Genomic DNA, 15,576 nt, shown 5'->3' with positions numbered 1-15,576 from the left:
CTTCTTTTAGTTTTTTTTGTATAAAGGATAAATGAATTTGTAGAATACATGGCATGTGTCTCATCTAAAATAGATTTTCTTCAACAACATACTTTTATGATGGCTTTGTAAATCTACTGTCAAAGTATCCTACCATTCGCGTGAAAAAGTGTAAGAGTCGATTACTAATGATTGACTAAAATTTGATGAAACAAATATGAAAGTAAAGAAGAGTATAAAAAAAATAAAAAAATAAAACAAAAAAAGGAGGGAACATTCAAAGATACAAAAGTTCATTGTTGAAAGTAAATTTAATTTGTATTTAAGACATTAGTAGTTTATATATATATATATTATATAGTTGAATGGGAGATTCATATGAATTAAGATTACCACCATCCGATGGTGTAACATCACTCAATTATTGTCCTTCATCAAATCTATTATTAGCGTCTAGTTGGGATACTGTAAGTATTCGTTGTAGATCTTTAATGACGAGTTGTAACAACTCACTCATACTAATCATTTCTCTCTGTATCTAGACAGTAAGATGTTATGATACAACAAACAATTCATATAAATGGCAATACAGTCATGAATGTGCAGTATTGGATGCATGTTATCCTGAAAGAAATAGAGTATATAGTGGTGATATTGATGGAAAGATTAAAAGCTTTGATCCTACGGTCGGAGCATCATCAGAGCGAGTTGTTGGTGCCCACGATAAAGGAGCAAAGTCTGTCATATACAATGCAGAGGGTGGATGTTTGTATAGTGGCAGTTGGGATACCACCGTCAGAGTTTGGGATACACGTTCAAACAACAATCAACAAGTTTCGAGTCACAGCGTCGAAGCACAAGTATTTAGCATGGCATATGCATCAGTCACCAACATGTTGGTTGTAGGCACTGCCGACAAGATGGTAACCATCTTTGATACACGTCAAATGGACACACCATTCCAAAAGAGAGAATCATCAATCAAATACCAAACACGTTGCATCAGAACATTTATCGATGGTAGTGGATACGCATTGGCAAGTGTCGAAGGCAGAATCGGTATGGAATATTTCGATCCAAAGGTTCAACAAGCTAAAAAATATGCTTTCAAGTGTCATCGTGCAACTGAAAACAGTGTCGATGTTGTTTATCCTGTAAATTCAATAGCTTTTCATCCAATGTTTGTATCAATAGAAAATAGAATAGATATAGATTAGGTCAAATGATGATTGACATTCTTTTTTCTCCTTCTTTTTTTATTAGATATGGTACATTTGCAACTGGTGGTTGTGATGGTAATGTTTATTTCTGGGATGGTCAAAATAGAAAGAGATTGTATCATTTAAGACATTATCCAACAAGTATTTCAACTATGGCTTTCAATTCTGATGGTACTCAATTGGCTGTTGCATCATCTTATACTTATGAAGAAGGTGAAAAGGAGTATGTTAAAAGAAAAAAAAAAGAAAAAAGAAGATCAATTCTCTGTTACATTATATTAACCTTTTTTCTACTTTTATAGTCATCCAAATGATCAAATATATATTCATGTTGTTAATGATAAGATTAAACCTTTTGAGAAACCAGCAAAATAGATGTATAAAAAAAAAAAAGTACCAAACTATGCATTGTCGTGTTATTTATGTATTAATTCATTTGATCATGACATTAATTCAATATCTTTATTTCCTACATATTGACATATATCATCTAAATCAAACTCCAAAACTGAAAGGTCACCTATTAATTGAACAATTGCAGTCTCTTTTTTGGAGCCTGATCTTCTTTCAACCAAAGTTCCAACTCTACTTTTGTGCTTTCCAGAGACAATAATAACTGTTGACCCCGATGCTCTGGGAATTGCAGTCTCCAACATTCTTTGTTTCACATTATCTACCACCTTTCCATTATCCAACTCTACTATACATAACTTGTCACCTATAATATCCACAATTGTCGCCTTTTTGTTATAATATCTTCCATCTCCCAAACTCTTGCTAATAATTTTTACAACCAAACTTGATCTAATCCACATTGGTTCATCTGATGATGAATTTGATGAAGATGATGAAGATGAAGACGAAGAATAGGATTTTGAATTAGATTGTGAATAAGTTGATGAAGATGAAGATGAAGAGGATGACGCTTTACTATTATGATTACTATTATTATTCTTTTCTAATATTTGTAAATCACATTTATCAACAGCAGCCAATTCATCAGATTTAAATCTAATGACAATTCTATCAGATTGAGCCAATGATTCTACAGTTGCATTGAGACCTTCATGTGGTCCTGAAATAACCAATACTCGATCACCAGGTTGTAGACCAAATTTGAGTGGTACAAGCTTTTCACTGAGACCAACAGTGTGTCTTACCTTGCCATCCTCTCCTTTGGGTGCAGTCATATATTTCTTTTCTTTGTTTGCAACGTCGGATGGTTGAGCACCCAATCCCAATCTACCGGCACGTTTCAAGAATTGAACTGGTTCGACAACACCCTTGTTGGTGAGACCAATACCTTGACCTGGTTTCCAACCCATACCCATCAACATTGCTTTACCAAAAATGTCAATTGGTGTCTCTTCATAGTCATCTTGATTCGCCTCGTCAGGTCGTGTCGATAGATCAAATTTAAATTTATCTTCATCGTTGTTATAACCATCTAATCCATCCAATTTATCAATCAATGGTCGCATTGTCTGTGATTCTTTATCAATATCCATTGTTTCTTTTTTCTTTCTAACTTGTAAACCAGTTTGAGTTGGATTGAATGAATCAGTTTCAGTTGGTTTAGTTATAGTAGTAGTAGCGGTAGAAGAGGTAGTGGAACTAGTAGAGGTAGTCGTTTCCTCTTGTTGATTCTCTTTCTTTAACTTTTTTGAAACCACTTGTTTATCATCTTCCTTTTCTTGAATGATTGAAGTAATCTTTTGTTCTGTTACATTTGTTGTTGTAGTTGTTGATATATTCTTATTATTTACATTGCCTCCTCTTTGCAAATCGATTGGTATAATCTTTGGACCTTTTTGAGTTGGTTCATCGCTTATGATTGAAGTGATCTTGGTACCCTCTATCGACGTCAAGTAATTGGTATTACTCTCTGCCTCTTTTCTCTTTTTATTGTTTTCTAACAATTCTTTGGCTCTTGAATTATTATTACTATTTAAACCAAATGAAAAGCTTATATTACTACCATTATTATTACTATTACTATTTGTTAAATTTGTTGTTTTATTATCATCTTGATTCATTATTATTATTAATATATATATAGATAGATATAAAGAATTGAGTAAACGACTAAAAATATAACAAAGAATTGAACTGACGAAAAGAGTGAGTCGAGTGGTATTTAACTTTGTAGTTTTTTGAAAATTCATTAATATATATTTATTATTTTGATTTAATTAAATCTATTCTTTGATCTATTTGTACCGGAAGCCTTTGAATAATCGACAGAAGCCTTTTCACGTAATTGTTCGATATTCTTGTCCTCTTCGGCAAAGGAAAGGATAAGATGACGACCGTAAAGATGAGAGTTTTGGAGTGCTTCCATGGCATTCTTGGCCTCTTGTTCAGTGAGATACTCTACAAAACCAAAACCACGATGACCTCCAGTTGGCTTTGATGGGAGACGAACAGACTTGAGCTCGCCATACGTAGTAAACAACTTTCTGATTTCAATTGGTTTACATTCAAAAGCAATATTCTTGATTGAGATTTTAGTCGATACGAATCCCTTGTCGTGTCTCTTGCTCTCTTCGTCCTTGAGTCTGTCCTCTCTCTTGTTGGATGCACTGTTGGCACTGTTGCTGGCTTTACCATCGGTACCGGTGGCAGCATTGCTGGTTGACAATTTAATGGAAAGTTCGTGTCCGTCGACAAGTGCTCCATTCCACTTTTTGATGCATTCATAGGCACCGTGTTTAGTAGAGAATTGAGCAAACCCAAAACCACATGACAACTTTCCTCTGATTGGATCCATTCTAGTTGAAATATTGACAGTCATAAAATCTCTAATCTTTTTGAAACGTTCTTTGAGCATATCATCTGTAGTGTCAAAAGATATATTCTTAATATAAACATAAAATGATTTACTTGGATCCACTTGTTCTGCGATAGCTGTTGTAGTTGTTGTTGTTGTTGTTGCACTGGTTGATGATGTTGATTCATTTTCAACTTTAATCTTTTCCAATTGTTCAGTTTCTTTTTCTTGTTTTTGTTTGATTTGTTCTTTGGTGGGAGCGGCAGTTTTGAATACGCCAACTGGAGCCCATTCTAAAAACAATGGGACTGTGTGGAATTTGGAGTAGGCCAGTCCTCTAAAAGAGGCCTTTGCCTCGTTGACATGGTAAAACTCGACGAGAGCCATGGTACGGGCGGGAGGCAAGATGACACGTGCCAACTCTCCGTACCGTCCAAACATCTCTTCCAACTCACCAATAGTAGTCTTGTGTGGAATATTCTTGACCAAAATAATCGAGTTGCTTCTATCGATTCCCTTGCCACCAATCTTCTCAATGACAACACCTTCCTCTTGCAAAAACTTTTTGGTTTCATTGATGATATGTGTTTCCATCAATGTCATTCTGACTGCCAAATCCGAGCTGTTTGGATCGATGACTTGTCCATGCGACAATTTATAACGTTCGGCCAACGACCCAATGATTGCGTCTGATCTCATAAACAACGAGTTCCAATTGTATGCATCGCCAGCTGCAGTCTTGAGTTCTCTCTCTTTTTGTTGTTTGAAGCTACTTGTCTTTTCACCGTCCTTGTTGAGTTGTACCTCTTTGGAAGGGGCATTCTTTGCGGCGAGGATATGGATGATACGTCCTTGCAATGTCTTTCCATCCAAATCGTTGGCGGCACGCATCGCTTGTTCAGGGATCATAAACAAGACAAATGCAATACCCTTACTCTTTTTAGAGTCTCTGTCAATGGGGATATAAACCTCTGATAGTTTTCCATGTGCTTCGAAAAACTTCTTGATATCATCTTCAGTTGTTGTATATGACAAATTTCTAATAAACAATCTACCAGATTCTCCAATATCTTCAATCTCTCTATCCGTTGTAAATGTTCTCATTATTGCTTCTTTCTTTTTATCCTTTTCATTTAATTCTTTTTCTTTTTGTTGGGGTTTCTCTTCTTCTTCTTCTTCCTCTTGTTCCTCTTGTTCCTCTTCATCTTCTTGTTCTTCCACTTCTTCTACTTCTTCTTCATCTTCATCATCATCTTGTTCAATTTTGGTTGAAACCTTTGATTTTAACCAATCCAAATCTGAAAGAGCAGAACTATTTGTCAACTCTTTTGATTTACTATCGTTTACAAGTTTTTTAATTGGTTTGTTATCTTCTTCTTCTTCTTCATCTTCATCATCTTCATCATCTTCATCATTCATTGGCATATCATCATATAATTCATCATCTTCATCATTGTCATCAAGTTTAGCATCTTTACTTCCACCATCTTCAGTCTTTATCTTTTTAGTTCCAATATAACCTTCACCAGTGACAACACCATCATCCATATTTGTCCAAAGATTGTTATTTACTCTTGGTTTCATGATACCCATGAATTCCCTAAACTCTTGATCATCTTCTTCGGCATCTCTTGACTTTCTCTTTAGATCTTTGGCATCGACAGCAGCAACACCCTTTTCAGCATTCTTTTTAGCCTCTTCTTCCTTTTCACGAGTGATTATACGATTGTTTGCAGAACTTCCTTGTGTATATTTACTCCATGCTCTATGTACATCTTTAGAATCATCTTTAGAGAATGCCATCTCTACAACAATCTTTGAAGTATGGAAATAAGATCCATTATACATTAACGATTTCTCTGCATGTTCATCTGAAGAAAACCCTATGAATCCAAATAAACGTGATCTTCCATCTCTAAAAGAAAGTAATAACAAATAAACAAACATATCTATTAGTCAACCTGGTTTCTCTCTCTCTATCTATTTCTATTCTATTTACATACTGTGTTCTTGCAATTTTACAATCGGTAACTGTACCAAATTTAGAGAAATGATGTCTTAATTTATTTTCATCTACATGTTTGGGTAACCCCTTGATACAAATTCTTGACATTTCCTTCCTTCTCTCTTTCTCTTTCTTTAAATATAAATTGATACTAGAATAGAAATAGATTGAAACAAACAAATAATGGGTATAATATAAATATTGCAGTAATCCCTATCAAACTTTCGTTCGTTTTGTTTGACGATTTTTTTGAAATTTTTAAATAATTATTTCTACACAAAACATGGTTTTAAAAAATATTTATATTTATTATATATATTTATTTATTATTTTAGAAAGTGAAAATATCTTCTTCTTTAAAGTTAAGAGCTAATAAGTGACCGGTCATAGCCTTGTTCATGACAGTTGGACCACACAAACAAACCTTGACACCTTCGCTTGGTGCTGGCAATTGTTGTTGGATAATGTCTTGAGAAATGAAACCAACTCCTTGAGTCCATCCCTTTTGTGGTGGCTAAATAAAAGAGGATAAAGATGATTAATATTTTTGATACTAATAAATTAACTTAATTAATTCATCTCACTACTTACATTATTCAAAACATAATAAATTGAAATATTTGGATAATTTTCAGAGACTTGATCCAATTCCTTTTTGAGGAGGATATCTTCTTCGGTGATGTTACCAAATACCAAAGAAACCTTGGTCTTGTCTTCTGGGTTGGATACGATAGCCTTGATGACTTGGAGCATTGGAGTGATACCAGTACCACCGGCCAACATACCAATATGCTTAAACATGTTTGGCTTGTAGTTAAAGAGACCCTTTGGACCCTTGACATCGATCGAGTCACCGACAAAGAGGTTGTCGACAAAGGTGGTCATTTGTCCCTTTTCATAGACCTTGATCAAAAGGTCAAAGTATCCAAGATCGTCGTCCGACGAGATTGGGGTGTATGGACGGTAGACTTCCTTGCCATTGACGGTGGCACGGAGAGAAATGTGTTGTCCAATTGGGAGACCAAGACGATCAGTTGCGTTTGGAAGCTCGAATCTAAAGATACGAGTGTTATGGTTAACAATGATCTTTTTTTGGAGCTTAAACTTTTTATATTCCTTTGCATCCAATGCAGCTAAATAGATAAATAAAAAACAAATAAGTATTCTATATATATATATATATATATTGCATTAATTTTAACATACGCTTTGATTCCTTCTTGGATTCAGATGGAACAGAAGTATTGTTGGCAAATAAAAACTTGACACCTAAAAGGGCAGCAACGGCAGCTACAAACAAACCAATCTTTGCCTCTGCATTCATACTAAATAATTCGGTAAACATCTTGTAGAGTCTTTGTGCAATTCTATTTATAATCAGATAGAAGAGATAGAAGATAAGGATACACAATTGTATTAAAGTGACGTAATTAGTATGATTGGTTTTGATGACTGTACTGTGTTGTTTGTGTTGACAGAAGGCTTCTATGCTTCCACGCGCGCGAGTGTATATAATTCTCACTCATTTCTTCAAAGAATCATTCCACGAGAAGATATCAAATTTGATCTTCTGCTTGTCAATTGTAGCCCTCTCTACTCTGTCTGCCTCCTCTTTGACTATACATACTACTATAAAAGTTATACAACTATCGAAAATAGTACTAATAATACTAGTGAATAATTATATAATAATATAAAAAAGTAATCAAAGAGTCGACTGATACATGTGAATATCTTCAAAGGCAAACAAAAAAAAAAGGTCGAACAAACAACCTGAAACTGTGAAAAAAATTGTGAGAATAACATAGATCTTTTCAACAGATCGGTCTTTGACCGAATTATTACTACGTTTACATTGTGACTAATCACAATTGATGGAAACATGTTAGGGAATTTAATCAATTCCCTTTTGTCTTTATAATCAAAAAATATTATTATTAATAGTTTTTTTTTTTTACTCACCTCAAAGTTGGATCGAGTCTTGCAAGAACAAAAGGTTCAGCAAATACTTTGTATGACCTTGCAATTAATTGTTTCGAGGGAAATGGTGGCGGTGTATTCATAAATTTAAGTTGATTCGTCTTGTTTAATATTAATATTAATATTGTATTGAATTGATTTGTTGTGTTGTATTGTATTGTATACTATCTCCCCCTATTTATTATCTCTTCACTCTATCTATCTATCTCTACCTTGACAGAAATAATAATGATGATGATGACAACTAACTATTATTAATTTTTATCCCAAGTATAATAATAATTACGTTTTGCAATGAAAATATTATTATTTATAAATTTTTGAAACCACTCCCCCTCCCTCTTTTTAGATGTAACCAGTTGATCTTTAGTTATTATTATTATTATTATTATTATTATTATTCTTTACAATTACGTTTATTATTATTTGTTGGTTCATTCATTAATTATTTATAATATCAACTTGAACACCTTTGTCACCGATTGTAGCTTCCCATGATTCAAAACCACCGGCTTCTTTGAGTGATTCTCTGAGTCGAGAGACCTCTCCCTCTGTCATATCATAACGTAAAAGTACAATGGCACATCCACCACCACCGGCACCAGTCAACTTGGCATGAACACCATGTAATCTGGCAATGGTAGCAATCTTGTCAAGTGTCGAATGTCCAACACCAAAACAACCAGTGAGCAATGAATGGTTCATATCGATCATCAACTCTATTGCCTTTTGAAGCTTCTCCATATCATTGTCTGTGAAATATTGATTAAATGCCTCTATACATTGATTAGAGATGGTATCGATCAATTGTGCGACCGGTTCAATCAATGTTGGATAGGTCTTGTGTCTATTGATAACATTCTCAACCAATACTTTGGTTGATCTACTAACTTTTGTATCAACTATTAATAATCTTAATGGTGGAATTCTAAAAAAGTATAAATTGATTAAATATTATTATTAATTAATATATATGATTTCTATCTTCCTTTTTGTCTCTTTCTGTCTCTCTTTTACCTATCTAAAATTTTATAACCATCTTTTCTTGTAAAAGTTAAAGCTCTACCAAAAGTACTAACAGCATTATCAACACCAGATGGAGTACCATGCATAATCTTTTCACCTTGTAATGACCATTTGTTGATAAGTTCCAATTGTTGTTGACATGGAGTAAAAGAGATGGTGGTCTCTGTATCAGTGTCTGCCACCTTTTCAAAACTAGTGCATTGTTCACATCCACCACATGCATAGATATCAAACATTGACAATAATACAGTGACTATACAGACACAGAAACCAGCCGATGAACCAAGACCTGCACCCATTGGCAAATCAGATTGGAAATGTACATAGATACCATGTTTTAGTTTAGCAATGGCAGAATATAAAAACAACATGGTTTGAATACCCTTTGAATCTGCAATACCTGCCAATTCATTTTGAAATTGTTCATCACATTCAAATGGTATAAGATTATCTTTTGTTTCAATTGCTACAAAAAAAAGAAAAAAGAATGATAAATATATATAATGAATAAATTGAGATCATTCCTGTTTTACTTTTACAGTATACAGTTTCATCATACCATTATGATAAGAAGGTAATGACCTCAAACGAGAGAGATCGTATGATTTAACACCAAAATATTGAATATCAGGGAATGAAAGTGTGATTTGTTGTGATTGTTCAGGTGTTTTTGGTGTTTCAACTTGAATGTTACTTCGCAATGATAAACCAGTTGCAACTGATGTCTTTCCCAATACTACTGCATGTTCACCAAATAATATAACTTTACCTGGTGCTGATACTATATAGTCGTAAAAAAGATTTGTTAACAAATTAGTAAAAGCAACAACACTCTAACAGGAGCATGTGATCACACTATTTTCAACTTGATCAATTTACCATGTATCTTTTTTTTGTTCAAATTAATTGGAACCATTCTAGTCATATAAAGTTGTTTTCTACTACTACTACTCTACTTGTTGTTCCTCTGACTTTACACACAAACAATGAAATGAAGTGTGTTTGATGACGAAGATATCTTTTTTCGTCGACCGTGTTTACAAAGAAAATTTAAAAAAAAATAAAAAACCTTTTCCTTTTGTGATGAAACTCTTGTTTAGAGTCGGAACTTTGAAAGAGTTATTAATATATTCCACTTTTTTGGAAATTGAATTGAAGAATTATGACTCCGACGATATTAATGGAATCGGTGTGTACCAATATTTGTTTGTTTGTTTATTTATATATTTAATAATTATAATTGGTAGTAGTTGAAGTAGTTGTAGTAGAGTGTTGTGTTGGTTTTACATTTATTAATTAGTTGTATATATGATGATATATTTTTAATTATCTGCCAAATATATAAACATATATATATGACATATTTAAACGATTGGTTAATTTAATGTTTTCGGGTGTACACGATACGATCCCAAACCAAATTTAAATATGCATGCATATTTTTAAAATCTATAACAAACGAGTTGGGGGGTGGGTTGGAAAGAGAATAGATTGAAAGAAAGAAAGAAAGAAAGAAAGAAAAATATTAATATTTACAAATAATTATTAAATATATAATCAAATATTTAGATAGATAGAGAGAATTGAAAATAATTATGATTCTAAACATGATTGTTTAAATAAAATGGGTGGTGTTGAAAAAACACCGTTTTGTAATTTGATTTACAACATTGGATAAACTCTGCTATTATAAGTAGTTTTCACACACACACACACACACAGACATTATTATTGGAACAGCAGATCGTAGCTTAAACGATTGCTCTAACAATATATATATATGCACGCATGCGAGAGACCAGACATGACAACAGGCAGCTTATTTGGCAGCCTTCTTTGCGTTCTTCTTGGCAGCTGGTTTCTTAGGGGCGGCCTTCTTGGCTGGAGCAGTCTTCTTTGGAGCGGCTGGTTTCTTGGGAGCGGCAGCCTTCTTGGTGGCAGCCTTCTTCTCAGCATCCGAGTCGGTCGAGGCAGCGGCATCGGTGGCTGGTGAGGCGGCGGCAGCTTTCTTGGCACCCTTCTTGGCGGCGGGCTTCTTGGTGGCTGGTGCGGCGGCAGTCTTTGGTGGTAGCTTGTAAGATGCCTTGACTTGGACGAGCTTGCCGTCTTCCTTGGCACGCTTTAATTGTACCTTGAAGTGGGTCTCCCAGTTGTCACCGAGCGTGTAATTCTCTTCCATGTACTTTTTGATGGCGTGGATGGACGAACCAGTACGATCCTTGTAATGAGCAATCGCAGCACTGATCATATCAAAGTAGGGTGGATGAGAAGGGGTCTTTTTGGCAGCTGGTGCCTTTTTAGTTGAAGAGGTTGATTTCTTGGTAGACATTGTTGAAAGAGAGTTGGTTGGTTGGTTGTTTGGTTGTTTAGGGAACTTGTTCTAAATATAACAGAAGAGGGTTGGGAGTACAGAGAGGTTGAATAAACTGTACTGGGTTGGGGTTGAAGGAGAGAGTTATCTAAAAGCTATTATTATCAAATCAAAAAAAATAGAGAATAGAAAGGGAAAAACAACAAATGAAACTAAAAAAACAGCTTGGGTGGTGAGTGGACAGAGTGTCTGACAAAGCCGCCTTTCCCACACTCACAACGGTTAAAAAATTCAAAAAAGTGGAGGTAAAATCTTCTCACCTCACTAAATCATCAAAAAACGGAATTTTTGTTGATTTTTTTTTCATCCATCCTTCCCTCCAAATTTTAAACCAAACCAGATCATCAGATGAATCTCATCCATCTTTTAACGGCGGACACTATATTTTAAATTAATTTCAAAGATTTGAAAATTTGAATCTAGATGACGATAACGATCCAAGACAATTCTACTGGATTGTGATTGATTTGGATTAATTTTGGTATTATATTTACAAAGTAGTGAAATTAGGTTTTATTTACAAAATATAGATATATATTATTTGTTGTTTTTGGATTAATTATATTAATATTAATTATTAGCGAATTATATATGTTGGTTTGTTGATTTAAATACTAAGTTTAATTGGTAAATAAAAAGCAAGAGAAGCACGTTGGGTTTTAAATACAAGAAAGAAAGCAACACTATAACCTTCTTTGAGTACCATGACTGCTTGATCGGCATCGAGTTGATGACTGGCAATGACTTTAACAAATTTACGAATATCTACTTTTACAATTGCCTTTCCATTTACTTCCATGTTGGGTGTAGGTGGATTGGCAGTATGATACATTGTCGTAACTTTACCAAAATGTGTTTCTACCGTGAATTTCAAATGACCACTATTATTGGCTTCGATCACTAAATCGTCTGATATGTTTTTAAGTCTATCCATTACACCCATCAAATGTTTGAGTGGTGGCAACATGATAGATACAGGTGCCGAAAACATTGGTTCTTGTAATTCCTCCAATGTTGTTTTGTTGAGTACAGTCACCGATAGATCTTGTGTGATTACCTGTGTTCTAGCTTGTTGCTTGATATCAAACTTTAGAATAACACCCAACTTTTGATCTCTTCGTAGTCTTAGACTAGTCTCTTGTCCACCCATCGACAGTATACTATTGAGTACTTGTTTAAACTCTGACGTACTGATTTGAAGTCCAATAATGTTATTGTACACACTTTGTACCTCTCGTTTATCAAAAAAGAATTCTATAGGTGATTCATACCAAACCTCTGTTCCATCACTTATATCAGTCTTTACAACAATCTTTAATAAATCAGGTGTCAATATAAGATTCAATTCATTTGATATCTTTGATAACACTGAACATAATTCTAAATTGAAAGAATGAAAGTTTATTAGTATAGCAATAATCACACAAAGTATATATATATAACATACTTGATAGTTTCTTTGCATTTTCTATTTTTGAGACTGATAGTTTCATCTTTTATAAGTACTCTGTCTGTTTGTGTGTTAATATATCTCTCTTTCTTTTCGGGTTTCAATTTGAAAATCGACTCTTGCATATTTTTTTTGGACTTGAGCTAATTTTAAAAAATTCCAAGAATCAATATACTTTGACAAAAATTAGTGTTTTATTATTTATTATTTGTTTTGAGTTATTTTTGATTTATAAATTCTTGAATGATAGGATGATTATTTGAATACATTTTAAGAAGTTTTTGGATGTTTGGAGGTATATTTATCTTTAAAAGACATATTCTTAAACTTTGAAGGATTGGTGCCGATTGGATTTGTTGGTTGTTGAATGTATCCAAAAGAAATTCGAGTAGGTAGGGTAGAGGACGTCCTTCACTGATTGATTCGATAAATGATAGACTATCACCCATCCATTTATTGGTACCAATATGGAGATACAGGAATCTGTAACAATCCATCACTCCAATTTGATTTTCTCTGTCATAGGGTAAACTAAAATTGATATCGTATCCACATCCAAAAGATTCAACACAGATTAGATGTTCAATAGATGAACTATGTGGATGGTATTGTGGGGTGGTGGTATCACTAATACCAGAGTTGATTAAATCTGTATAGTATTTTCTTTCCGTTCGAGTGATTGGTGTTTTCATCCCGATTGTTATCTTGACTCCTCCTTTTTCTTTGTATTTCTGTGCCATATATTTAACCATTTCCAATGGTATATCAGTATTTAATCCAAATATAGCTACTTTGGTATCTATTGGTAACTGTGTATTGTATTTTGTCAATACATAATCCAATAGATTAGGATCTCCACTACCCACAGCTGCCTGTATGATTTCATTGTACTCTGTTGTTGGGTTGAGTTGACTTGTAATGTATTCCAATTCTTCAAATGTAATCTTTTTAATTCTACTATAACATTTGTTTAGTGCAACTTGTTGTTGTTGTGGTTCTGGTTGTTTTTGTTGTTGCTGATATATGAATTTAATCAACTCTAATCTTTGATTGGAAGGTGGTGAATAAAAAGCATCAACTATTTGATAATCTTGTAAAACATTGATAATGTTTTGGTCAATCCATTTTACAGTGTCCAAGTGACCGTTTCGGATAGCTAGATTGTTAATGGTTCGTAATTGACCAACATTTGGACGACCAATTTTAAATCGTTCTAGGAAATAATAAAGCATGTCAGAATGAGCTTTGGACATGATTGGAGGAATGATTTCAAGAAATCTATTCAAATAGACATTGACTGTCTTTAGATCAAATATTGCTTTTATCATTTCCAAATCACCACTTGGAATTGCTTTTTCGACAATCATTGCTTCACATAATGATGATTCATAATTACTATCTGTCTTTGTTAATAGAAATCTAAATATATCAATTTTAGTTGTTCCAAATCCTAAAAGAGATGAATAAAAAAATATTAGATTAGATTGAATTGAATTGATATCATATGATTATATATATATCTATATGATGTGTTGGTGACATACGAGATGATTCATTTTGAAAAAAGGTATTTAAATAATCCAACATTTTAAACTTTTGTAATCTAAGGGCACGAAATAAAATGTTATTTCTAATAAAGTCGGTGATTGATTTCAAGGGAATATCTATGTATTCTGTACTACTACCAACTCGACTATACCTATGTTTCTTTTTGTAAAGAGAAAGTCTGTTGAAATTGTCAACCAAAAATTGAATAGATTTTACGTCTTCCAAAGTGACACAAGTCTCTAAGAATTCTTCATTCCAATTGATCTTTGAATCGCGTGGCTCTTTTTTAAGGTCATCAATAACAAATCGATAGTAGGTCTTGTAGTTTTCAAAGTTTTTCTCGTCAATATAGTTGGTGTAGAATGGTATGTTGGTGGCATTGCACTTGTCACTCGATCGACACAGAGATACAATATCATAGTCTGAACAGTCTTCTAGTTCTGGTGATACATCTCTAAACATTGTAATCTTTGAAAAGACCAAATCATAAAAGTGTTTAAAGATTTGGTATCGATTATATTTAATTGAATGGTATTCTATATAATATGCAATTTCTTTGGCTTGATGACCATATCTATCGTATACAAAGATAATCATATCCAAACGATTATATTTACATGATTGTTTTATAATTTGTTCCAAGTGTGGTATAAATGGATAGTTTGAGGATGAAGAGGAAGAAGAGGATGAGTCGGATGAAGAGGAGGAAGTGTCAAATGTAGTATTTCCAATTTGTACATGTTGAGGTAACCATTTATAACCAGAATACTCCTTTTCAAATGAATATATTGATTGTTTAAATGTATCCAATGTACCAAAATACAATGACAATAGTGGTGATGAAATGATATCTTTCCATTTATGAACTCCTTTTATTTCATCGTCATCTTGGTCTTTGGTAATGTCTGTCATTAATAGTTTACTTTTGAGTAGTCTTTGATGAATCAATCGTACATATCGAAAGATTATATTTCGAATAATAACATTATTGATTGTACTCTTTATAACTAGATAAAGAGTATTATTATCTTTTTGAAAAATAGACATTTTTAATAATGAAACAAAAAAAAAAATATTTTTTCTTCAAGAGTCTAAAGTTTCAAGAAACAAAATAGAAACAATAAATTGATTTAAATAATTTAAGGTTACAATTTATTTTTTTTTGGGTTATTTTGATCATCATTATTATTATTTATATACATTAATAAATCTTATCATTATTACTAT

The 15,576-nt window shown here is 33.2% G+C and overlaps 7 protein-coding genes across 7 annotated transcripts; 1 reads left to right on the top strand and 6 right to left on the bottom strand.

Annotated features, from left to right (window-relative positions):
• Positions 1-48: 48 nt before the first annotated feature.
• On the top strand, positions 49-1,574 carry bub3 (WD40 repeat-containing protein; the record flags this gene model as incomplete). Its single annotated transcript, XM_004350517.1, has 5 exons — positions 49-107; positions 368-446; positions 522-1,159; positions 1,243-1,422; positions 1,502-1,574. The coding sequence occupies 5 exons, from the start codon at positions 49-51 to the stop codon at positions 1,572-1,574; spliced, it is 1,029 nt and encodes a 342-aa protein (XP_004350568.1).
• Positions 1,575-1,639: 65 nt separating this feature from the next.
• On the bottom strand, positions 1,640-3,235 carry DFA_11620 (uncharacterized protein; the record flags this gene model as incomplete). The annotated part of the gene is made up of 1 exon (XM_004350516.1): positions 1,640-3,235. One exon carries the CDS (start codon positions 3,233-3,235, stop codon positions 1,640-1,642), a length of 1,596 nt encoding a protein of 531 aa, XP_004350567.1.
• A 152-nt stretch (positions 3,236-3,387) lies between these two features.
• On the bottom strand, positions 3,388-6,082 carry mrd1 (RNA-binding region RNP-1 domain-containing protein; the record flags this gene model as incomplete). The annotated part of the gene is made up of 2 exons (XM_004350515.1): positions 3,388-5,884; positions 5,973-6,082. The coding sequence occupies 2 exons, from the start codon at positions 6,080-6,082 to the stop codon at positions 3,388-3,390; spliced, it is 2,607 nt and encodes an 868-aa protein (XP_004350566.1).
• Positions 6,083-6,305: 223 nt separating this feature from the next.
• cyb5r1 (NADH-cytochrome b5 reductase) lies at positions 6,306-8,037 on the bottom strand (the record flags this gene model as incomplete). The annotated part of the gene is made up of 4 exons (XM_004350514.1): positions 6,306-6,488; positions 6,566-7,107; positions 7,181-7,341; positions 7,937-8,037. 4 exons carry the CDS (start codon positions 8,035-8,037, stop codon positions 6,306-6,308), a joined length of 987 nt encoding a protein of 328 aa, XP_004350565.1.
• A 358-nt stretch (positions 8,038-8,395) lies between these two features.
• On the bottom strand, positions 8,396-10,706 carry mvk (mevalonate kinase; the record flags this gene model as incomplete). Its single annotated transcript, XM_004350513.1, has 4 exons — positions 8,396-8,882; positions 8,972-9,446; positions 9,540-9,761; positions 10,697-10,706. The coding sequence occupies 4 exons, from the start codon at positions 10,704-10,706 to the stop codon at positions 8,396-8,398; spliced, it is 1,194 nt and encodes a 397-aa protein (XP_004350564.1).
• Positions 10,707-10,799: 93 nt separating this feature from the next.
• Positions 10,800-12,844, bottom strand: H1 (histone H1; the record flags this gene model as incomplete). Its single annotated transcript, XM_004350512.1, has 4 exons — positions 10,800-11,360; positions 11,408-11,439; positions 11,967-12,731; positions 12,799-12,844. 4 exons carry the CDS (start codon positions 12,842-12,844, stop codon positions 10,800-10,802), a joined length of 1,404 nt encoding a protein of 467 aa, XP_004350563.1.
• Positions 12,845-13,019: 175 nt separating this feature from the next.
• DFA_11615 (uncharacterized protein) lies at positions 13,020-15,396 on the bottom strand (the record flags this gene model as incomplete). The annotated part of the gene is made up of 2 exons (XM_004350511.1): positions 13,020-14,251; positions 14,346-15,396. 2 exons carry the CDS (start codon positions 15,394-15,396, stop codon positions 13,020-13,022), a joined length of 2,283 nt encoding a protein of 760 aa, XP_004350562.1.
• Between the last annotated feature and the right edge of the window lie 180 nt (positions 15,397-15,576).

The sequence above is a fragment of the Cavenderia fasciculata genome (assembly GCF_000203815.1).
Source record: "Cavenderia fasciculata unplaced genomic scaffold Scf_EUAJFUG02HR96I-5, whole genome shotgun sequence".
NCBI classification, from domain to species: domain Eukaryota; phylum Evosea; class Eumycetozoa; order Acytosteliales; family Cavenderiaceae; genus Cavenderia; species Cavenderia fasciculata.
Note: the sequence above shows the minus strand (reverse complement) of the source record. Positions and strands in the feature narration are given on the sequence as shown.